This window comes from Lontra canadensis, unplaced genomic scaffold (assembly GCF_010015895.1).
Source record: "Lontra canadensis isolate GAN:19392208 unplaced genomic scaffold, GSC_riverotter_1.0 scaffold869, whole genome shotgun sequence".
Lineage (NCBI taxonomy): Eukaryota > Metazoa > Chordata > Mammalia > Carnivora > Mustelidae > Lontra > Lontra canadensis.
The window spans coordinates 1-24,932 of NW_022631853.1; the positions used below are offsets into that span (position 1 = coordinate 1).

Genomic DNA, 24,932 nt, shown 5'->3' on the forward strand with positions numbered 1-24,932 from the left:
AAAACAGACACATAGACCAGTGGAACAGAGTAGAGAGCCCAGATATGGACCCTCAACTCTATGGTCAATTGATCTTCGACAAAACAGGAAAAAATATACAGTGGAAAAAAAGACAGTCTCTTCAATAAATGGTGCTGGGAAAACTGGACAGCTATATGCAGAAGAATGAAACTCGACCATTCTCTTACACCGTACACAAAGATAAACTCAAAATAGATAAAAGATCTCAACATGAGAGAGGAATCCATCAGAATCCTAGAGGAGAACATATCAGCCACAGCAACTTCTTTCAAGATATGTCTCCAAAGGCAAAGGAAACAAAAGCAAAAATGAACTTTTGGGACTTCATCAAGATCAAAAGCTTCTGCACAGCAAAGGAAACAGTCAAAAAAACAAAGAGGCAATGCACAGAATGGGAGAAGATATTTGCAAATGACAGTACAGACAAAAGGTTGATATCCAGGATCTATAAAGAACTCCTCAAACTCAACACACACAAAACAGACAATCATATCAAAAAATGGGCAGAAGATATGAAAAGACACTTCTCCAATGAAGACATACAAATGGCTATCAGACACATGAAAAAATATTCATCATCACTAGCCATCAGGGAGATTCAAATTAAAACCACATTGAGATACCACCTTAGACCAGTTAGAATGGCCAAAATTAGCAAGACAGGAAACAACATGTGTTGGAGAGGATGTGAAGAAAGGGGAACCCATTTTTACTCTTAAATTGGCTGTGAATCAAGACCCATGGTGCTTCCTATTCATCCCAAGAGTTGTGAGGAAGCTTCACATCCCCCTTAGGTGGTCAGGGCAAACCAGCATTGATGGGATAGGGAGGCTAAACTATTTTTTTTTAAGATTTATTTATTTATTTGGGGGTGGGCATGTAGAGGAAAAGGGGAGAGAGAATCTCAAGCAGACTCCACACAACGCACAGAGCTCGATGCGGGGATTGATCTCACCACCCTGAGATCATGACCTGAACCAAAACCAAGAGTCAGAGGCTCAACTGACAGAACCACCCAGGCACACATCCCCCCTTTATAAAAAAAGTTTTATAGGCTAAATTTTTAAGGAGGCACAGGCACTTCATTTCTGAATTCTACTAGAATCATTTGTTAACACTGCATTTTCATATTAAAATCTCAGGATAGGCAGGATGTGTAAGTATCTTGGACTAGACAGCTCCAGTTATCTCCTACCAATGGTCCCCCTGGGGGCAGCAAACAAGTATTGCAAGTAAGTGGGGCTTTCATCCTTGAGACTCACAGACATAAGACACAGAGACCGCTCAACCACCTTCTCAACAGCAGTCAGAATCACTGAATTCTTTTCAGCTCTGCTTTTGAAAGTGTTCAGGGACCGCCAAATGGGCAGGGTTCTCTTATCATTACCTGTGTGGGTAAGTCTGCAGAGATAACAGGCTGTGGGGTGCCTTTTATTTTTCCTCTCCTTCTTAGCCTCCTGTTCTTCCTCCCTCTCCCCTCTCCCATTTCTTCCCCCTTCACTCTCTCCCTCTATCCCTTCCCTTCCCCTTCTCCTTCTTTTTTCTACACCCTTATTGAGGTATAATTGATAAACCAAAAACTGCACATAGTTAATGCAATTTAATGTGATGGTATCACAGGTATATGCGTATATTAAGGGGCACTAGAGTGTCCAGATGACAGGAGTAGGCAGGACAGAAAATAGAACCAGCACATCTTACTGACAGCTCTAGGGAGACAAGTGACTTGCCCAAGGCATAAGGAAATACACAATTTTATCAGCTCAGTGGGATGGGGGTAACTACTGCCCCTGAGAAATACTGCCTAGATCTGGGGAATTCCAGGTGCAAGCCCAAAGAGGATCAGATGGCCATTCACCTACCAGGGAAAACGACGTCCTAGCAGTGAGGCTGAAAGACATGGTGAACGAAATGGAGAAAAAGTCCAGAGAGTCAAATGAATACCCTGCCCAACAGTGGGATGAAAGGTGTATGTGTCTCAGATTGGGAGTGTTTATTAAAACATTCAAAGTTCATGCACTCCAACTCAGCCTTCCACATTTCAGGATGCATTCGATACCAGAGAAACTGTCTCATGAGTGCAACACACACACACACACACAAATATCCTCTGTAACACCAACTGTGGGGAGAAAAGCATCATAGACACACGGACCCCATTATTGTATATAGTATTTGCCTAGATCTATGCAGAGAAAATAACTTTGAAATATGCACACAACTCGAGCTCTCTGAAAATTGGAAGTATAGGGAACTTTCAGTTTTGGTTGTACAATTAATATAAAGAAATAGATGTCCAATACTTTCAAAATATGAATAAAATAAAAAGTGAAATATGGAAGGAACTCCTCACAGCATGCCTTCAATCTCACTTCAGAAGGAAGCCACACATAAGTAAACACACAAGCCACGACAAACACAACACATAAAGAAAGAATTCTGCTTCACAAAAATGGGATTATTCTGTACATATCGTTCCTCAATCTGCTTTTAACAAAATATCATGGACAGTAGTGTAACCTTGGTAATATAGCTTAACAATAAATGGCTTCTCCTCTGCCATCAGATTGCCTGAATAAAAATCCCAGCTTTGTGGGGCGCCTGGTGGCTCAGCTGGTTAGGCATCTGACCCTTGATTTCAGCTCAGGTCATGATGTCAGGGTCGGGATCAAGCCTGACATCTGCCAGGGAGTCTGCTTGAGTTTCTCTCTTTCTCTCCCTCTGGCCCCTCACCTGTGCCAGCGTGTGCCTGTACTCTCTCTCTTTCAAAAATAAATAAAATAAATTAGAAGAGAAGAGAAGAATTCCTGCTCTACCACTTACTAACTATGGGATCTGGTCACTTAACTTTGTTCAATTCTATTTTTTCTCTGTTAAATAGGGATAATAATAATGCCTATCTCTAGGATTTGGAGAAAATAGAATGAAAAACTGCATGCTAAGCACTTAGCTCAGTGTGTAACATAAGGCACGGGATGTGATGAGCACATAGGCAGCTGATGAGTTGCTGAACACAACATCTGAAACTAATGATGTACTATATGTCAGCTAACTGACTTTAAATTTAAAGAAAGAAAGAAAGAAAGAAAGAAAGAAAGAAAGAAGACATGCCAAGCACTCAGCTCACCATGTGACATATACAAATAAATGTTGGCTGACATGAGCCACACTATTTCTTTATGAGTAAGGAGAATGCATTATAAAATGCTCTAATAATTCACCTATTGTGGGTACTTAGGATGTTTTTCTGGGGAGTGTTTTGTTTGTTTATATTGTTTTGTTTGGCATTAAAGCAATGCTAAGATAATAAGATAGAAAGGTGTACGCATCTTTGTGCTACACATGTACTACTCTCTCTACAGAGTAGATTTCTGTGAGGGTAATTATTCAATAAATAAATGTGTATTCAACTCTGATAGAGATTACCAGAAAGGGTATAGTGATTGCCCTCTCTTTATTGGTACATGTCAGGCTCTTTTTCTAAATGTATGTTGTAAAAGAAACTGCACTGACCATCCAAAGGGTGAAAATTGTATTTCAGTCCAATGTGTGTTTTCTGGTTACTAAAGAAGTTGGACATTTTCTCCGTGGTTTGGTAAATGTGTTGAAGATATTTTTTTGAGTGATTACTGTAAAGTTTAGCTTTATGTATCATCTCTTTTGGTAAAATTTTCAGATTTTTGAATACAGTATTTTGTCATTCAGCCTCTACACTTTTTTCTTCACTGGAATGCTATCCCTGTTTTGAGACCACTAAAAATATACTGCTTTTTGGCTAATACTTACTTTACAGTTTGGATATTTTTACTTTTAGTTTGTTCATTCATATGGGATTTATTTCTATGTGTGTTAGATAGAAATCTAGCCTTATCTCTTCTAAAGATACAATTACCATAATATCAAGTATCTTATATAGTATGTCATCCATTTTTCATCATTATGAAATAAACATATTATATGAAGTAGCACATAGTTCAAGGTCCATATACATGTCTAAGTACAGGTACATAGAGTACTTAAAGGTGACCTATCCTTTGTTTTTGTCTGTGTGTAACATTATCTTACTGTGCTTCATTATTACATGCTTTGAGTTTTGGTTAGAAAACTTCTCTGCTGTTATTCTAATTTTTTCAAAAATTATTTTGTCATTCTGTAGCCATTTCTTCTTCTAGATGAGTTTTACAATGACTTTCTCAACTCCCATTAAAAAATCCCCTAGGGTATATTACAGTCACACTGGATGTTATTAATTGAGAAAACTGACTTCTCTCTCCAGCTTTACTGAGGTGTAATGGACATGTAATATTGTGTAAGTTTAAGGTGTACAACATGAGGACTTGATACACAAACAAATTTGGAAATGATACCACAGTAGAGTTAGTTAAGACCTCTATCACCTCCCAAAATGACCATAACTTTTAATGTGTGTTTCTTATCCATGATATTGGTAAGGAAGGGACTTAATGTTGAAAGCTTTCTATTCCAATGATATTTGAATATTGAGAATGAGGATCTCATAGTTGTTTAATCAGAAAAATATATACTTTAAAAATTAAACACAGTAATGTAGGCTCTTCACGGTAGTATTCCTATTTTGACTGGCAGCCCTGAACCAAAACCTTATGTATTCAGAGCATTTTAGCCAAAAAAAAAAAATTGCTTAAATAAACATGAAGCATGAAGCAGGTTATGCTATGAAGACCTAGGCAAAGCTCATCTAATTTCTGTGGATACCAAGGAGCACCGATGTCATTGATGGTCACTTTTATCCTATTCCCATTACCACAGCCACCACCTCTGCTCTAAAGAGTAGGACAGAATTCTCAGGAGAGGACACAATTCATGGATATGTCTTCAATGAAAGTATCCTGACTCCAGGCAAAACCCAATAGCTTCTTCCCTGGAACATGAAGGGGGTGGGAGAGAATAAGCATCTGGTCAAGAAACAACCTGAGAATGGGGTGGGAGGTTGGGGGAACCAGGTGGTGGGTATTAGAGAGGGCACGGACTGCATGGAGCACTGGGTGTGGTACAAAAACAATGAATACTGTTATGCTGAAAATAAATTTAAAAAAAGAGAGAATTGAGAAGAACTCACACATATCAGGCTATGGAGAAGTTCCTAAGACACTTGGGATAAACCTTTAGCTTCTTATTGAGAAAGCAGATTAGAATTTTCTTTATTTTTTCCATGTTGGATTTTACTCTGTCTTCCCAGTAGTTTCTTAAAGTAAATGCTATTTAAAATTCTAACAAAGCAGGGGGATTTTTTTCATAGTCTGGAGATTAGGGAGGAAGGTGACTTGATGAAATTGCCCTTCACATCTCTCCAACTGCTTCTCCACACCCTGTCCACGAAGGCACAGACATGGAGACAAAGAACTACAGCAGCGACTCAGGCTTTATCCTCCTGGGCATCTCTTCCAACCCTCAGCTACAGAAACCACTCTTTGCCATCTTCTTCATCATGTACCTGGTCACTGTCATGGGCAACATACTCATCATCCTGGCCATACATTCTGACTCCCGACTCCATACCCCTATGTACTTTTTCCTCAGCAACCTGTCCTTCATGGATATCTGTTTCACAACAGCCATCATGCCCAAGATGTTGGCAAATTTACTATCAGAGACCAAGGCTATCTCCTTCGTGGGTTGCCTGGTCCAGATGTACTTCTTCATGGCCTGTGGGAACACTGACAGTTACCTGTTGGCATCTATGGCCATAGACCGGCTGGTAGCCATCTGCAACCCCTTCCATTATGATACGGTCATGAATCCACGGCGTTGCCACCTCATGCTGCTGGCTTCTTGCACCATTTCCCACCTGCACGCCCTGCTCCGGGTGCTACTCATGTCCCGCCTGTCCTTCTGTGCCTCCCATGTCATCAAGCACTTCTTTTGTGATACCCAGCCTGTGCTAAAGCTCTCCTGCTCTGACACATCCTCCAGCCAGATAGTGGTCATGACTGAGACCCTGGCTGTCATCGCGACCCCCTTCCTATGCATCCTCTTCTCCTACCTGCGAATCATCATCACTGTGCTCAGAATTCCCTCTGCGGCTGGCAAGTGGAAGGCCTTCTCCACCTGTGGCTCCCACCTCACTGTCGTGGCCTTGTTCTATGGGAGTATCATCTATGTCTACTTTAGGCCCCTGTCCATGTACTCAGTGGTGAAGGACCGGGTAGCCACAGTCATGTACACAGTAGTGACACCCATGCTGAACCCCTTTATCTATAGCCTGAGGAACAAAGATATGAAGAGGGGTTTGAGGAAATTAAGGGACAGAATTCACTTGTAGAAAGAACAAATAGTTGGAACACCTTAATTACGAGATGACCTAAGAGATGATCACACTATCTTTCCCTCCTACCCATGTTTCCCATGGGACCCAAACAGGTCATAGAAGGTAGTGCTGGAAAACAATAAGAGCCCTGACCTAGAAGTTAGGGCACTTTGTTCTATCAATGACCTTGACCAGTTACATGTGCAATCCCAGACCAAGTACTGCTAGGAATCCACATTTCAGGAAAGCTGTTTCTGCTATGTATATAAATAAAGCTATATTGAAGTGGAACAAAGTTATCTCCAAATACCTCTTCTATGGGCTAGATTTTGGCTAGGACTCAAGAAAGTACAAAGCCCTGTTGGTTTTGAGAAGAAGTTACATGAATTTGGTAGGGAATTGGGAAAGACCTTTTTGGAATAATTGTCCTTAAGGATAGATTGATTTTGACAGACAAAAGTTCAATACAGCAGGAAATGGGCAGAGTATTCCAAACAGTGGGTCCTACACAAAGAGGAAGAAGCTATAAACACTGGAATGTGTTTGAGGGACGGTGGGAAGGCCTGGGAGGCTTGTTCAGTTTGAGAACAGAGAGCATAAGGCTGGAAAGATGGAGAATCTTCAAAGCAGATGTAATGTCCCCACTCCCCCCGCCAGCACCAAGTTGTGAATTCTCAGCACTTGAGTCCTTTCCCCTTCCCTCTTAATTCTGTCTTTGTCCACATGGCCATGATCCTCACTGAAATGCCCTTTTGAGCCTGGGAAAAACGAATGTGTGACAGTCAGGATAAGCTAGGTTGTATTGAGGAAACAAACAACATCAAAATTGTTGGACCTGAAACCAAAGATTTATCATATTGACACTGTACGTTCATCATTGAAAAGCATAGAGTACAGCTCATTTTAAACACTCAGAGACCAAAGCTGATGGAGCAGACACCATTGTAAACATTAATCATCACTCTCTCAGAAGCTGTGGAAACCTCTTGAAGATTTTGCACTGGCATCTAAATACTGTGGTCTAGATTTGACTCCTACTACTTGTAACCACAACTGATTGTCAACAAATGATCTCCCTGAAGTTCACACTAAAGGGAATTCTAAATAACGAGAGACAATGAGGGGGGCCTGGGTGGCTCAGTTGGTTAAGCACCTGCCTTCAGCTCAGGTCATGATCTGAGAGTCCCAGGATGGAGTCCCACACTGGGCTCCATGCTCAGCAGGGAGTTTGCTTCTCCCTTTCCTTCTGCCTGCATGTGCTCTTACATGATCTCTCTCTCAAATAAAAAAAAATACTTTTTTGAAAAAAGAGACCATGAAATAGGTGTGGTGAAAGTGTTACAGATCTGTCCCCCAGGTTAGTCCTAAGCTTCTCAATGACAGCTAGAGGACTGTCTCTGCCAGAATCAGAGGCACTTCCATAAGCTATCTCAACACCCTCTGAAAGTGAGCTGATGAGCAGATAGTATCAAAGGACTTTAACCAAAGTTTTGCTATCCAAACAAGGGAGCCTAGGGTGAACTTGGAAATTTGCTAATAAACATCAGTAAGAATGAAATAAATCCCTTCTGGAACTATGTATAGTCAGAGCAAAGGTCTAGGCACACCTTCTGAACCCTTCACCAAGTCAGGTGAAGTGCTTCTACATGGCCCTTGGGAATAGATCAGTAAACCCCTCGACAGCTCCCCCTCCCACCATATAGACAGATGACCTGTGATACTGCTTGAATCCAACAGTGGAATAATACCAGAAGCATGTTGTTTGATGAGGAGACTGTGAAGGGAAATGTATCAGGTCCTTCTACTGCAAGCTCATTTTATATATATATATATATATATAAATATATATATATATATATGATTTTGATATATATATATATGATTTTGCTCAATACTAAACTAAGAAAAATTTAGTTCCCTGAACATGCTTTGCCTTATAATGAGATCGAGTGACATAAACTAGGAGGGGTGTGAAACATGAATGCTGAGGACAACCTAGAGAAGAGTGCTGCATATTTCTGACACTGAAGAGTCTAACAGAGAAGGCATTAACAAAGAGGACAGAAAAGGAGTAGTCCTATCATCCAAGAACAGAAATTTCAAGAGGCTGTGACTATGTGGTCCATATACACTATGGAGTACTATGCCTCCATCAGAAAGGATGAATACCCAACTTTTGTAGCAACATGGACGGGACTGGAAGAGATTATGCTGAGTGAACTAAGTCAAGCAGAGAGAGTCAATTATCATACGGTTTCACTTATTTGTGGAGCATAACAAATAGCATGGAGGACATGGGGAGTTAGGAGAAGGGAGTTGGGGGAAATTGGAAGGGGAGTTGAACCATGAGAGACTATGGACTCTGAAAAACAATCTGAAGGGTTTGAAGAGGTGGGGGGGTTAGGAGGTTGGGGGAACCAGGTGGTGGGTATTAGAGAGGGCACAGATTTCATGGAGCACTGGGTGTGGTACAAAAACAATGAATACTGTTATGCTGAAAATAAATTTAAAAAATGATTATATAAAAAAAAGAGGCTGTGACTATTAATCAACATTAAAATAACAGAGTTTAAGCCAAATAAGCCTGGAAGACTGTCCATCGACTTTAATGACATGAAGGCCTTCAGTACATTGATAATGAAGGTGCGATGGAGGAATGGAAAGGAGACTGGGGGCTGAGAAGGCAGGGGTTAAGGATTCAGTTGTGATCTGGACATTCATGATGAACAGTCTGAAAGGAAAGAAGTAAACTACCCCACCTGTAGCATCAGAAAGAATAAATTACTTATGAATAAACTCAATTAACAAGGTGAAAGACTTAAATAATGTAAACAAAAACATTTGATGAAAAATTAAAGAATGTCCCAAATATATGGCAAAATATCACCTGTTTATGGATTGGAAGACTAAGTATTGTTTAAAAACCATTCTTTTTTTAAGATTTATTTATTTATTTATTTATTTATTTATTTATTTATTTGAGAGAGAGAGCATGCATGCATGAGCAAGGGGAGAGACAGAGGGAAAAGCTAACTCTCCACTGGGCAAGAAGCCTGATGCAGGGCTTGATCCTAGGACCCTGAGATCATGACCCAAGCTAAAGGCAGATACTTAACCAACTGAGACACCCAGGGACCCCATTAAAATACCACCCTAACCAAAGTGATCTACAGACCCAATTCAATCCCTATTAAGATCTTAAAATCCCAATGGCATATACAGCAATAAATAAAGGAATCCTAAAATTCATATGAAAGTACAAAGGGAGGGAAAAATAAAACAAGATGAAATCAGGGAGAGGGACAAACCACAAAAGGCTCTTTTTTCCCCCATTTTATTTCATTTCTTTTCAGTGTTCCAGCCAAAAGACTCTTAACTATAGGAAACAAACTAAGGGTTGCTGGAGGGGTGGTGGGTGGGGGTGGGGTAACTGGGTGATGGGCATTAACAGGAGCACGTGATGTAATCAGCACTGGGTGTTATGTGCAACTGGTGAATAACTGAACTCTACCTCTGAAACTAATGATATACTATATGTTAATTAATTGAATTGAAATAAAATAAACTTTTTTTAAAAAGAAAGTACATGGGTACCTGGCTGGCTCAGTCAGTTAAACATCTGCCTTCAGCTCAGGTCATGATCCCAGGGTCCTAGGATCCAGCCCCAAATGTTGCTTCCTGCTCAGCAGGGAGTCTGCTTCTCCCTCTTCCCTAGCCCCTCCTCACTGCTTATGCTCTCTCTGTGTGTCTCTCTCTCTCAAATAAATAAATAAAGTATTTTTTAAAAAGAAGGTACAAAGAATCAAAGAATCCCAAATAGCAAAACAATCTTGAGAATGTAAAACAAAGTATTTCATGATTTTGAAATGTATTACAAAGCAACAATATCAAAACAGTATGGTCTGGACATAAAGACTAATGAATGAAAAAGAACAGAAAGCCCAGACATGAATTCAAGTCCATACAATCAACCAATTTTAAACAAAGGCATCAAGAATATACAATGAGGAAAGGGTCGTCTCTTCAACAAGCGATGTTACAAAAACTAGATACCCCTATGCAAAAGAATGAAATTGGGCCCTTTTCTTGCACTACTCACCAAAACCAACTTGAAATTGATTAAATACTTAAATGTAAGTCCTGAAACCAAAAAAACTCTTGTATAAAACTTACGGGAAAAGCTCTTTGACATTGGTGTTGCCAGTGATTTCTTGGATATGACACCAAAATCACAGGCAACAAAATCAAAACTAGACAAGTTGGAATATATCAAACTAAAAAGCTTCTACAAAGCAAACAAAACAGAGTGAAGAAAAGCAACCTAGGAAATGGCAGAAAATATTTGCAAAACATATCTGAGGTTAAGAGCCCATTATAAGATATATTGTGGGGAAACTGTATTTTCCTACAATTCATTAGGAAAAAAAATAACCCAATTTTAAGGTGGTCTATGGATTTGAATAGCTTTTCTCCAAAGAAGACATACAAATGGCCACCAAGTATATGAAAAGATGCTCAAGACTGTTAACTTAATGCCACTGAACTACACATTTTAAAATGGTTAAAATGATAAGTTTCATGTTATGTATCATTTACAACTAAAAAGGGACGGGGGTTAATGAATGGATTGGTAGGTGTGGCTGTATCAGCACCAGCTCATCAGCAAAGAGGAGTTTTTATGTGAAGACCTGGACTCTTCCCTTGACTCTATGCATTCACCCACATCTCGGGAGAAGCCCCAGGCTTTCTCTATGCATTTGCCCCTGTCTCCTTAGAAATCACTGGAATAACAAGTGACTAATTATCTGGAGATCCAGGAAAAACACTGCTATAGCAGCCTTGGTTTCCTTGGCCTCTACTGAGAGGTCTTTACTTCCCTCCCAGACACAGTGTTTAATGAGTTCCCTAGGGTTGGTGTCTGGGGAGGCTGCCTGCCTCCTTGGGATGAGGTCACATACAGGACATTCAGATAGTTCTGAGCACACACCCTACCCCCCTCCATCTGATGGAACCTGAAACAGTAAGGTGGTGGACGGCTGGGAATGAAAGAAAGGCTCATGATTCTAGTGCCTGGGACTATACTGAGTAGTCACCTCTCTGGAGGAAGCAGAAAAGTGGTCACCTCATGGGCTGATAACTTTATCTTTAGACTGAAGCAGTAGTCACACATGCCCCACATACCCAACATTCCAGGTCCTGACACCTTTCTCCAGAAGTTGGGGCTTTTTCCTTTTGTTGGTCTGATATGAACATTCTTCCTATGCTCCAAACCCTCCATTCCCCCTCCAGACGTCAGGATCAGCAAGGCTGAGGAGAAGGTGCTTGGATCCTCTGAAGGCCACTTGAGGTCACCATCCCTTACCTGAGTGAGTAAGTAACTGATAAGCCAACCGTACACAACCTAGATGTTTCTAACCTGGAATGTCTGAAACTTACAAATACATTCATATTTACAGAGAAGGAACATGAGTTGCCCAATTACATGCAACACGTTAATGCCATGGGTAGGACTGCAAGCCCGGTCATATGACCCTTACCACCCTGCCTCCATTTTTTTTTTTAATTTCTTTTCAGCATAACAGTATTCATTGTTTCTGCACCACACCCAGTGCTCCATGCAATCCATGCCCTCTCTAATACCCACCACCTGGTTCCCCCAGTATCCCACCCCTCGCCCCTTCAAAACCCCCTCCATTATTTTTTTGTCTCAGACTCCTCCATGTGCTTCTGTTTCCTTTCTCCATTCACAAAAAAATGGGAGGATTTGTGATGAATATGTGAGACTCCAGGCAAAGAGATCAACACTTTCAGAGGAATGGTGTAGCCACGTGGATGCTGAGAGTTAAAAATCCAGCCTCTGTCATCCCAGCATGGCTTAACAGTATACCCAAAGCCAGTCCTGCACTAATGAGAACCCACATCAGTGGCCTCACTCCAACTTCAGAGCAGCATGAGACATGGGCTGTGGGAAAGGCTGAAACAAGAGAAGGGTAAGAGAGAAGAAAATTCCTAAGACTCACAGTGCAGTATTAATGACCAACTTCCATGTGCCATATATATATATATATATATATATATATATATATATATGAAATGAAATATTACTCGGCCATAAAAAAGAATGAGATCTTGCCATTTGTGACATGGATGGACCTAGAGGGTATTATGCTAAGTGAAATACATCAGACAGAGAAAGACAAATACTGTATGATTTCACTTACATGTGGAATCTAAAAAGCAAAACAAACAAAAAGGCAGAAAAAGACATCAATATAGAAAACAAAGTGATGATTAATAGAGGGGAAGGGAGTCGGGGGGAGCAAAAATGGGTGAAAGAGAATGGGAGATACAGGTTTCCAATTAGGGAATAAAAAAGTTGTGAGGATGGAAAGTACAGCACAGGGAACACAGTCAATGGTATTGTGACAGTGATGTAATGTGTGATAGATGGTAGCTACACTTCCTGTGAGCATAGCATGGTGTATAGGACTTTCGAATCACTGTTGTGCACCTGAAACTATTGGAACATTGTGTGTCAACTGTACTTCAATATAACAAATACATAAATGACCAATTTCCTTCATTAGGTTTCAACGGGCTCTCTCCAAACTGATCAGTTTTTATACTTTTCTTTAGCACTGAGAGCTTGTCTTCAAAATCATCCTTTTTTAAAAATCTGTAAAACACATGAAAGCAGGATTTTTCTGGGGATAGAAGAAGATCCTGAGACTCCTGAGTCGCTGTTTACACTCCACCTCGCTGGTGACGGGTCTGTCACATGGGAGAATCAGTGATGGGATGGAGGAAGAGCTTGACTGGAGAAGGGGGACAACCTGAGGCCGTGTCCTGGAGGGGTGAGGGCAGGAGACAGTTAATGTGGAAAAGTGAAAAGGCAGGTAGGCATAGTCACTGTCTTCAAACACCTGTTAGGTGACTTAGTATCTATACACCTCTGTGTTCCCCACGACCTACCATGACTGCCGAAACTCCGAAACTGTTTACCGAATGCTTAACAAATCAATAACTCCACAAGTAAAAGAAGAACAAAATTGTGGTCACTTGTAACTGAAGTCAGTTAAGAAAGGATATTGGAACTGTGAGATTTTGAATTCTTGACTCTTGGCTTTAATACCAAAAATATAACTATAGCTCAATATAACATCATGGATAAAAAACTGACAGGCAGTGAGTTCCCTGTCACTAGATGTATTCAATCTAGATGACTACCATCAGGGCTACTATAAGTTTCCTGCCCTGGGTGATGGCTAGGAAGGGATGATTTCTGAGTTATCTTCTTTTTTTTAAGTTTTTTTTAAATTATTATTCATTTGACAGAGATACAGAGACAGAGACAGAGAGAACACTAGCAGTGGGAGAAGGAGAAGCAGACCCCCACCGCTGAGGTGGGAGCCCAACATGGGGTTCAATCCCAGGACCTGGCGATCATGACCTGAGCTGAAGCCAGAGGCTTAACCATCTGAGCCACCCAGGCGCCCCTCTGAGTTTTCTTCTGACTCAGATTATTTAGATCTCTGCATATGTCTTCAGGCACTAAATGAACATGGAATATGAGCCAGTTTCCTAAGGCTTACATACACAAATCCATTAAATAATGTTAAAGAAAAGAAATAATTATAGTTGGGATTTATCAGGAGTTTATTCTGTCCCACTTAAATTATTCACTGATTTATATGCATATTATGAGAATCCTCATAGCTGCCTAAAGGCAAATCCTAGGATATAATTCTTGTTTTCTAAACCAGAAAACTAAGGTTTAAGGTTAAGCAGCTTGCCCAGGTCACTCTGCCAAAATCTGGTGAGGCTAGGCCTTTAGCCACGACCACCTGCCCTCAGAGCCCTCAGTCCCAGCCATGAGGCCACTCAGTGGACTTGGCAGTTGACTCCAATCCAGTCACACCTGATGTGGTCCTGAGATCGAGAGATCTGTAATACTCTCCTCGGTCCCCTCTCTGCTGTCATTATTTTGCTTCCTTTTTTGTTAAAAAAATTATTTCATTTTGTTAAGAACACTTAATATGAGATTTACCCTCAACAAATATTTAAGTGTACAATGCATTATCATTCACTAGAAATCCCACGTTGTATAACAGATCTCTAGAGTTCACTCATCTTATTTACCAGAAACTTCATGCCCATTGATTAGTAACTCCTCACTGTCCCCTCCCCTGTCTCTGGAAACCACCATTCCACTTTCTGATCCTATGGATTTGACCATTTTAGATACACCACGTAAGTGGAATTACTAAGTTTTTTTTCCCCTGTGAATGCCTTATTTTGCCTAGCATAAGGTCCTAAAAATTCACCCACATTGTCGTATCTGGCAGCCTCTCCTTTGATTTTAAGGCTGAATAGTATTTCATTGTAGACATATAACACATTCCACTCATCTGTCAATAGATAGTCAAGTCATTTCTGTACCTTGGCCATTATGAATAATTCTGTAATGAACATAAAAGTGCTACTATCTCCACTATTTTGCTTTCTTTGGAGATATACACAGAAGTGGAATTCCTGGAGCATATGGTAGTTCTATTTTTTTATTTCTTGAACCTCCAGGTTCAACCTACAGGTTTTCGATAATGACTGCACTAATTTACATTCCCACCAAAAATGTAGAAGTGTTCCTTTCTTCCACACCCTAGCTAGTATTTGTTGTCTTTTGTTTCTTTGATAATAACCATCATACAGGTGTGAGGCAATACCTCAGTCTGGTTCTGGTTTCCCTGATGAAGAGTGATGTTGAGTGTCTTTTCATATACCTATTGACCATTTGCATGTCTTCTTTGGATAAATGTCTATTCAAGTCCTTAACCCATTTTTAGCTGGGTTATTAGATTTCTTACTATTGAATTGTAGTTCAATCATTTGCTTCTTAATTGGAAACTTCTTGGGCAAGTCCCTTGACACTACCTGACACAGGCACCTACCTTATCATCACGCCCCTTGCCTCTTGCTGCCCTCTTCATTTCTCCCACTGTCTGAGCTCAGAAGCAGCCTGCCTTGGAACCAAGGAGAATGCACAGAGATAATCACAGGAATGAGGGTGCTGTAGCAAACCAGTCTCTTATCCCATATCAAAAGACTTGAGTAAGTCTAAAATACTGGATGAAGAAAAGTCATCTGGCTTTCCTGAGCTATTTGAAACCATAAGTGAAATAAGCCAAACAGAGAAAGACAAATGTCAGATGATTTCACTTATATGTGGAATTTAAGAAGAAAAACAGAGGATCATAGGCGACAGGAGGGAAAAATAAAATAAGATGAAATCAGAGAGGGAGACAAACCATAAGAGCCTCTTAACTCTGGGAAACAAACTGAGGGTTGCTGGAGGGAAATGGGGTAACTGGGTGATGGCATTAAGGAGAGCACTTGTGATGAGCACTGGGTATTATATGTAAGTGATGAATTGCTGAATTCTACCTCTGAAACTAATCATACACTATGTTAATTAATTGAATTTAAATAAAAAATTTTTAAAAAGAATATTCACCTTAAAAAAAAAAAACACTCTCAGTGACTGGTTGTGGGAAGACTGTCAGCATTGAGCCCCTTAATTTATCCATCACTACTGCAGAAAAGACTCTGCAAAGCAGAAAACCGACTGGAATCTCTATCCCTTCCCCTTCTCTGGCCAGGAAATTCTAATACTACCTGTTCTGCCCCTCTCCAGAAGCTACAGCCTTGCTCTCCTTTCAGTGGTCATCCCAACCATCTCACACACACTTCCTCACTTTCTTTTGTCCTAACCAGCTAAACCAGGTACTATATATTAAATATGAGGATTATTATTTTCCATTATTATATATCACTTTATGTTATATATTATTTATACAATTACTGCTGATAAAGCACCTGCTCATTTACAAACCACTTTTCAGATATGTTCCTTCACTTGATGCCCACAACATTCTGATGGAAATGGTGTTGTACTTCTCTCATTTTTCCATGAGAAAAATAAAGCACAAAGATCTTCCAAGGGAAACAGCTGGTAAGTAACTACACCAGGACTAAAACCTAATCCTGGACTGTTTCCATTAATTTCCCTGATCCAAAAGAGCTAATTCTGGCCACTTAGTCAACATGCCTCTGTCATTCAAGTTGCTGTCAAAGTTGTCCATTCCATTACTGTTAGCAAATACATTTTAATAGGCAGAGGGTAATATAGCATAGTGGCAAAGAACGAGACCTTAAGGCCAAACTGCCTGGGTTGAAAATATAGCCACTTACTAATAACATGGTCTTGAGCAAGTTCCTGAGCAGTCTGTAATAAATCTACAATTCAGTTTCCTCATCTGTATGCTGCCAGAGTTCTTAAATGGATTCAATCATCATACAGCGTCTAGCACATGTAAAGATTCCCGATATGTTCAGTACTGGCATTTGGCACCTGAGACAAGGATATGGCGGTAAACTGGGGATACAGGGTCTAACAGCCAGACAGGGCCCTACCCTCCCGGAATTAAGATCCTGGGCCTCCCCATGTCAGTGGTGTCTCATTGTGCCCTTCCAAGTAGGAGAAATCACTTTGTTCCAAATCCAAAGTTCCAAGCACTTGGAAGAAAAAAAGATGCTTCAGAAGCCCATGCTTCTGTTCCTTAGAAAAATGCCTAGAGAGATCCAGACAGCATGGGTCCTTTCCAGCATTACAAGGGATTTTATTTCAGTGCTTTAAACGTTGTGGGGGGAGGGTCTCATTCGTACTCAGTGTCCTTGAGTGTAGACTTCCTCTCACACATCTTCCCTTACCTGTTTCTCCCTTTACCTGGAGTCAGTGACACACATCTTCAAATCTCTCCCTGAGTTTTGCTCTGGAACTGACCCTGACCCTAGGCAAAGTGGACGTCAAGGCCTGAAGTACAGTGACTGATTCAGAATCAAGTCATTCTGGCCAATAGCCAGGGTTTGATCCTGGGCATGGAAGGTGGGCAATGGATTTCTTTTTTTTTTTTTTTTTTTAAGATTTTTTTATCTACTTATTTGACAGACAGAGATCACAAGCAGGCAGAGAGGCAGGCAGAGAGAGAGGGGGAAGCAGGCTCTGCGCTGAGCAAAGATCCGGATGTGGGGCTTGATCCCAGGACCCTGAGATCATGACCTCTGCTGAAGGCAGAGGCTTAACCCACTGAGCCACCCAGGTGCCCTGGTAATGGATTTCTGATCGTGTCCCATGGCAGCCGAGTCTCTGCCTTTATAAACGCTGATCAGAGCCACAGTTCCTTCCAAACTGGGTCCTGCTTTGTTCCTTCTGGAGTTTGCTGCTCTGCACCCATTTCAAGGGTAAAAATCCAGTTCCTGAAGCCCAGAAATTTGCTATCCTCTCAGTATAACCTGCACCTTTTATATAATTTTCATGCTCAGACAAGCACCTATGGCTCGAGTCCACTCTAATCTACTGTCATGATGTGCACCTGTTACTACTGTTATGACTTTCTTAATGCCACCAACCTGCATGGAATAAAAAGTTTAACCAAACCAGACAGAAGCCCTCCCATTACCAGAAAGTGGCCTGCCCCCCATACTGTATCATTTCATCTCCCAGGGGATTGTAGCCTTCCCAGTTTCATGACACTCCTGATACATTATTCCAACACCCCAACCCATTCTGCAATCTTTTACCAAAGAGGCTGGAGCTAAGAACATGTCCTCTAGAATATATATCTGTCTTTTCTTCAGTGAGAAGTTAAGATCTTCTGATATCCATTTTTAGAAAGTCAAACAGAGAGAAATCCAGGCCAAAACAGAATAGTCTGAGGAGGTAAATTTAATAATTTCTGCCTTTGCTGATGAAGGAAATGAAAGTTCAGAAGGTGACTTCGTACTCTGTGTGAATCAGTGCCAGAGCCAGAGTGGAAAGCCAGAAAGCTGGGACACCAAAATCCATACTCCCATCAATTATACCAGCCAGCCACCCACAGGAAGTTATAACTGGAGACTCCAAACCAGGACACACGCCTAACATTCCTTTATATTTTCTACTTGCAGGCTAACAATGTCAAGGGGAAACCAGAGCCATGTTGCTGAATTCCTCCTCCTGGGACTGACCAGTGACCCCAAAGAGCAGGGGTGGCTCTTTGCCAGCTTCCTTGCCATGTATCTGGTCAATGTGGCTGGCAACTCAGTCATCATTGCAGCCATCTGGGGGGATGCCCGCCTCCATACCCCCATGTACTTCTTCCTCTCCAATCTATTTTTCGTGGACATCTGCTTTACAAATGTCATTGTGCCAAGGATGCTGGCAAACATGCTGAGCAAGAACAAGAAGGTCCCCTTTGCCCAGTGCTTCACACAGATGTATTTCTTTGTGGCCTGTGCGATCACTGACAGCTTCCTTCTTGCTGCCATGGCTCTTGACCGCTACACTGCCATCTGTCACCCGCTGCATTACACCATGACCATGAGCCCCCAGCGCTGTCTCCTGCTGGCGACGGCATCCTGGGTGCTGTCCCACCTCCACTCACTCACCCACACAATTCTCATGGCCCGCCTCTCCTTCTGTGGGCCCAACGTCATCCACCACTTCTTCTGTGACGTCCAGCCACTGCTGACGCTCTCCTGCTCTGACACCTCGGTCAATGAGCTTCTGGCCTTCACAGAGGGCTCCTTTGTGATCATGAGTCCCTTCATCTTGATCATTGTCTCTTATGTTTTCATCACCCGTGCTGTTCTGAGGGTCCCTTCTGGGGGAGGCAGGTACAAGGTCTTCTCCACCTGTGGATCCCACCTCACAGTTGTGGCACTATTCTATGGGACTGCCATTTCTGTGTACATTCGCCCTTCATCCACCTACTCAGTGACAAAGGACCGTGTGGTCACCATTATTTATACAGTGGTAATCCCTATGCTAAACCCTTTTATCTACAGTCTTAGGAACAAGGACATGAAACGAGCCTTGAGGAAGTTGACTAGGAGAAAAGAATAGAATACTAATATTCTGATCCCTCTAGGAGTTTACTCATTGATTCAACAATTAAAGGTTAAGCACATATTACCTGTAGGTATGAAGTTTAATTCTGTGACAAAGGCAAGATAAATCACTTCTGTCCTCCAAAGTACTTATAGTCTAGTTATCAGAGAGGAAAAGACTGCCAACAGCTGACTATAATCAGAATTTTACTTTCTTTTTCATAAAATTAAATATAATAATTATAAATATTTAATAGGTTATAAAATAATTCCTCCACCCCTCCCTTCTTCCTTTATCCCTTCCTTCTTATAATCTCTAGTTCATGCATTTTATGTAATTTGCCAGTATAAACCAATATGTTTAACCATAAAAAAATAAGGAAGAAATGCTTCTCCATGTGTATTTTCAACAATTTAGTCATATGGTTTAATACCAAATAAGTCATCAATTCTACACAAGATTTCCTTGGACCTGCACAGATTTGCTTAGTAAAATATAATACAAATGTAAATATAACAAAGCTCTAACTGTTGACAGCTGTTTACTTCATGGTCTAAGGGGTAATGGACTAACCTGGCATGGTAAAAAAAAGCTCTAGGATTCTAAGTCAAGAAACTTTTAATTAGGTCACAACCTGGCCTTTTGTGAAGAAGGCTATCACTCTCTCTAAGTCTCATTTCCCTCAGTGACAAAATAGGCATCTGTGTGGCGTCGATCCTTGAAAGGGCAGTCAGATCCAAAAATGGGTGATGAGAGTATCCTTACAGAGGGGTGATTCGGTGTGTCCTGAAGATGGTAAACCTATTGGGAGCCTGGCTTTTGGAGACGTAGCAGATTCCAGGACTGGAGCAGAGAAAAAATGAGATGATCCTGGAACATCCTGAGATATAAAACAAGAAAGTGCCCACCATCTGGAGAATGGTGGGAATATATCAAAAGAAATAAATTATAACTCACTGAATAAGGTTAAGAAACATGAGTCCATACCAATATAGATAAATGAATAGATGGGAAGAATTTTGATGAGGAATGGGATAATTACAGCATTTCATAAAATATTTGTTGCTAACAAAGAGGAAAAGTAACTTTGCAGAGAAGTCTCTGAGATGACATTTTAATCAAGTAATCAAAATGAACATCAGCAGTAATGGGACAATTCAAAATTGTGTGCCGCCTGATAGGATGCAATGAGAATAAAATGTCACTTCTATGATAGTCCTGCCAAAAATGGATAGCCTGAATCTAGTCATGAAGAAGCAAAAAATAAACCAGATTGAGGGCCATTCTAGAAAACAAGCACCCCATAATATTCAAAGATGCCAAGTATATGAAAGTCAAGCAAAGTTTGTGAGATTATTCTAGACTGGGGGAAACAAGTTAAATATAATATGGGATTCTGAACTGGGTATTCTTTTTATTATTTTTTTAATTTATTTTCAGCATAACAGTATTCATTGTTTTTGCACCACACCCAGTGCTCCATGCAATCCGTGCCCTCTCTAATACCCACAACCTGGTTCCCCCAACCTCCCACCCCCCGCCCCTTCAAAACCCTCAGATTGTTTTTCAGAGTTCATAGTCTCTCATGGTTCACCTCCCCTTCCAATTTCCCTCAACTCCCTTCTCCTCTCCATCTCCCCTTGTCCTCCATGCTGTTTGTTATGCTCCACAAATAAGTGAAACCATATGATAACTGACTTTCTCTGCTTGACTTATTTCACTCAGCATAATCTCTTCCAGTCCCGTCCGTGTTGCTACAAATGTTGGGTATTCATCCTTTCTGATGGAGGCATAATACTCCATAGTGTATATGGACCACATCTTCCTTATCCATTTGTCCGTTGAAGGGCATCTTGGTTCTTTCCACAGTTTGGCGACCGTGGCCATTGCTGCTATAAACATTGGGGTACAGATGGCCCTTCTTTTCACTACATCTGTATCTTTGGGGTAAATACCCAGTAGTGCAATGGCAGGGTCATAGGGAAGCTCTATTTGTAACTTCCTGAGGAATCTCCACACTGTTCTCCAAAGTGGCTGCACCAACTTGCATTCCCACCAACAGTGTAAGAGGGTTCCCCTTTCTCCACATCCTCTCCAACACATGTTGTTTCCTGTCTTGCTAATTTTGGCCATTCTAACTGGTGTAAGGTGGTATCTCAATGTAGTTTTAATTTGAATCTCCCTGATGGCTAGTGATGATGAACACTTTTTCATGTGTCTGATAGCCATTTGTATGTCTTCATTGGAGAAGTGTTTGTTCTTATCTTCTGCCCATTTTTTGATATGATCTGTTTTGTGTGTGTTGAGTTTGAGGAGTTCCTTATAGATCCTGGATATCAACATTTTGTCTGTACTGTCATTTGCAAATATCTTCTGAACTGGGTATTTTTATTATTCCTTTTGCTATGAAGACATTATTGGGACAAGCAGTGAAACTTGATATGGTAGATACGGTAATGTATTAATGTTAATTTCCTGATTTCTAGATTTTAATGGTTTTATTGTAGTTGGAGGAGAATGTCTTTGTTTGTAGGAAATACATACTAAGGGAGGGAGACAGGTCATCAGGCTGTCAATTTAATCTTAAATGTTTTGTGCCATAATCGCATTTTTCTGTAATTCTGTGACTGTTTCAAAATTTTATACAGTACTTTAATCCACTAAAGACCTTCAATGTTACAAGAATGTCAAACTGAGTGACCATTTCTGAAGAAAATGAAATACTGAAATACATATCACTGTCATAAAAATTTATTTCCATGAAATAAAGAAATGATAAATATTTTACAGCAAATTATTGTATCCTACTGACTTTGTGTAGTAAGAAAACTTCCTGTTATTTTAATTTCAATCATTTTATTCATTTACACAGTGTGTTGGATTGAGTTTTAGCAACTTTACCACCACGCTAGAACTACATTTCCCAGAATTCCTTCCTCTCTATGTTCTGAGATAAAGTTTGCCAATAAAGGAGCTTGTATGATATTTGGAACACAGCAGTGAAGTGGAAGACACTATTCCCGGGAGACAGATGCAGCTAAATGTGAGGACACACTAAGAATTTATAATAGTTCCTGAACAAAGTCATAAAACCACCTGCCTTGCACATGCAGACTAAGACACTCGGTGGGAACTTATCAGAGATTCTCAAAAGTTAAGGCATCTTCCAGACAAGCCTTTGAGAACCATCTGCTTTGGAATGTCAAAAGCAAAACAACAGGCCCAACATGGAGTCATTTATCCTAAGCGCTGTCACCAAATTGGGGTTTAACTTAATTACGATTTTGGCTCTCCCAGAAATGGAATCTTACACCAGCCAACCAGGAATCACCTGATCAGCACTAATTAGGTAATACAACAGAAAGACCCCTACCATCCCCTAAAGGAAAGCCTTTGCAATAACCGACCCACTTTTTTTCTTCTTTTCTTTCCTTTTTTGAAATACAGTTGACACACAATATAACATGAGTTTTACCCTTTTGTCTAGTATAACTTCCTGGTTCGCATTCCCTTCTGCTTGTAAAAGTCTTTCATCTCTCCTCAGAGCTGCTTTCTAGCTATCAGATGGTATGCTGCCTAATTTGAATGGATTTTTGCTTAAATAAATTTACAATTTTAATGTATCCATCTATTTTTATTTTTTTAAGTTTTTATTTAAATTCCAGTTAGTAACACAGGTTAAGCCACTCTGGAATTCAATACGTAGATTCCTCAAAAAGCTAAAAAGAGAAGAATCCTATGATCCAGCAATTGTACTCCTAGCTATTTATCCAAAGAGTATGAAAATACTAATGCAAAGGGATACATACACCCTGATATTTATAGCAGCATTATCTATAACAGCCAAATTATAGAAACAGCCCAAATGTCCATCAACTGATGAATGGATAAAAATGGATAAAGAAGTTCAGGAATGTTCCCTCTATCCCTATATTTTGAAGCGTTTTAACCAGGAACAGATGCTGGATTTTGTCAAATGCTTTTTCTGCATCAATTGAGAGGACCATGTGGTTCTTCTCTCTTCTCTTATTGATTTGTTCTATCACATTGATTGATTTGCAAATGTTGAACCATCCTGTAGCCCAGGAATGAATCCCACCTGGTCATGGTGGATAATCTTTTTAATGTGCTGTTGGATCCTGTTTGCTAGGATCTTGTTGAGAATCTTAGCGTCCATATTCATCAGTGATATTGGTCTGAAATTCTCCTTTCTGACAGGGTCTTTGCCTGGTTTGGGGATCAGGGTAATGCTGGCTTCATAGAAAGAGTCTGGAAGTTTTCCTTCTGCTTCAATTTTCTGAAACAGCTTCAGGAGAATAGTTGTTATTTCTTCTTTGAAAGTTTGGTAGAATTCCCCAGGGAATCCAACAGGTCCTGGGCTCTTGTTTTTTGGGAGGTTTTTGATCACTGCTTCAATCTCGTTACTAGATATCAGTCTATTCAGGTTGTCAATTTCTTCCGCGTTCAATTTTGGGAGTTTATAGTTTTCCAGGAATGCATCCATTTCATCTAGGTTGCTTAGCTTATTGGCATATAACTGTTGATAATAACTTCTGATGATTGTTTCTACTTCCTTGGTGTTAGTTGTGATCTCTCCCTTTTCATTCATAATTTTATGAATTTGGGCTTTCTCTCTTTTCTTTTGGATTAGTGTGGCCAATGGTTTATCGATCTTATTGATTCTTTCCAAAAACCAGATTCTAGTTTCATTGATACGTTCTATTGTATCTCTGATTTCTACCTCATTGATCTCTGCTCTAATCTTGATGATTTCCCTTCTTATGTGTGGAGTTGGTTTGATTTGTTGTTGATTCTCCAGTTCTTTAAGGTGTAGAAACAGCTGGTGTATTCTGGATTTTTCAATTTTTTTTGAGGGAGGCTTGGATGGCTATGTATTTCCCCCTTAGGACCACTTTTGCTGTATCCCATAGGTTTTGGACCAAAGTGTCTTCATTCTCATTAGTTTCCATGAATTGTTTCAGTTATTCTTTGATCTCCTGGTTGATCCAAGCATTCTTAAGCAAGGTGGCCTTTAGCTTCCAGGTGTTTGCGTTCCTTTGGAACTTTTCCTTGTGATTGAGTTCCAGTTTCAAAGCATTGTGATCTGAGAATATGCAGGGAATAATCTCAGTCTTTTGGTATCGGTTGAGTCCTGATTTCTCTTTCTATGAAGCCAGCATTACCCTGATCCCCAAACCAGGCAAAGACCCTGTCAGAAAGGAGAATTATAGACCAATATCACTGATGAATATGGACGCTAAGATTCTCAACAAGATCCTAGCAAACAGGATCCAACAGCACATTAAAAAGATTATCCACCATGACCAGGTGGGATTCATTCCTGGGCTACAAGGATGGTTCAACATTCGCAAATCAATCAATGTGATAGAACAAATTAATAAGAAAAGAGAGAAGAACCACATGGTCCTCTCAATTGATGCAGAAAAAGCATTTGACAAAATCCAGCATCCATTCCTGATTAAAACGCTTCAAAATATAGGGATAGAGGGAACATTCCTGAACTTCATAAAATCTATCTATGAAAGACCCACAGCAAATATCATCCTCAATGGGAAAAAGCTTGCAGCCTTCCCACTGAGATCAGGAACACGACAAGGATGCCCACTCTCACCACTCTTGATCAACATAGTATTAGAAGTGCTAGCAACAGCAATCAGAAAACAAAGAGAAATAAAAGGT

The 24,932-nt window shown here is 40.4% G+C and overlaps 2 protein-coding genes across 2 annotated transcripts; both read left to right on the plus strand.

Moving 5' to 3' along the window:
* The first annotated feature begins 5,294 nt into the window (after window positions 1-5,294).
* LOC116863291 (olfactory receptor 1L6) lies at window positions 5,295-6,322 on the plus strand. Its single transcript, XM_032850788.1, has one exon. The coding sequence runs from the start codon at window positions 5,390-5,392 to the stop codon at window positions 6,320-6,322; it is 933 nt and encodes a 310-aa protein (XP_032706679.1). The 5' UTR covers window positions 5,295-5,389.
* Window positions 6,323-18,317: 11,995 nt separating this feature from the next.
* LOC116863292 (olfactory receptor 1L6-like) lies at window positions 18,318-19,247 on the plus strand. Its single transcript, XM_032850789.1, has one exon. It carries the CDS (start codon window positions 18,318-18,320, stop codon window positions 19,245-19,247), a length of 930 nt encoding a protein of 309 aa, XP_032706680.1.
* Window positions 19,248-24,932: the final 5,685 nt, after the last annotated feature.

Bases quoted from the DNA above. Each gene is read 5' to 3' on its own strand.
- LOC116863291 (XM_032850788.1), top strand. From the start codon at position 5,390: ATGGAGACAAAGAACTACAGCAGCGACTCAGGCTTTATCCTCCTGGGC.
- LOC116863292 (XM_032850789.1), top strand. From the start codon at position 18,318: ATGTCAAGGGGAAACCAGAGCCATGTTGCTGAATTCCTCCTCCTGGGA.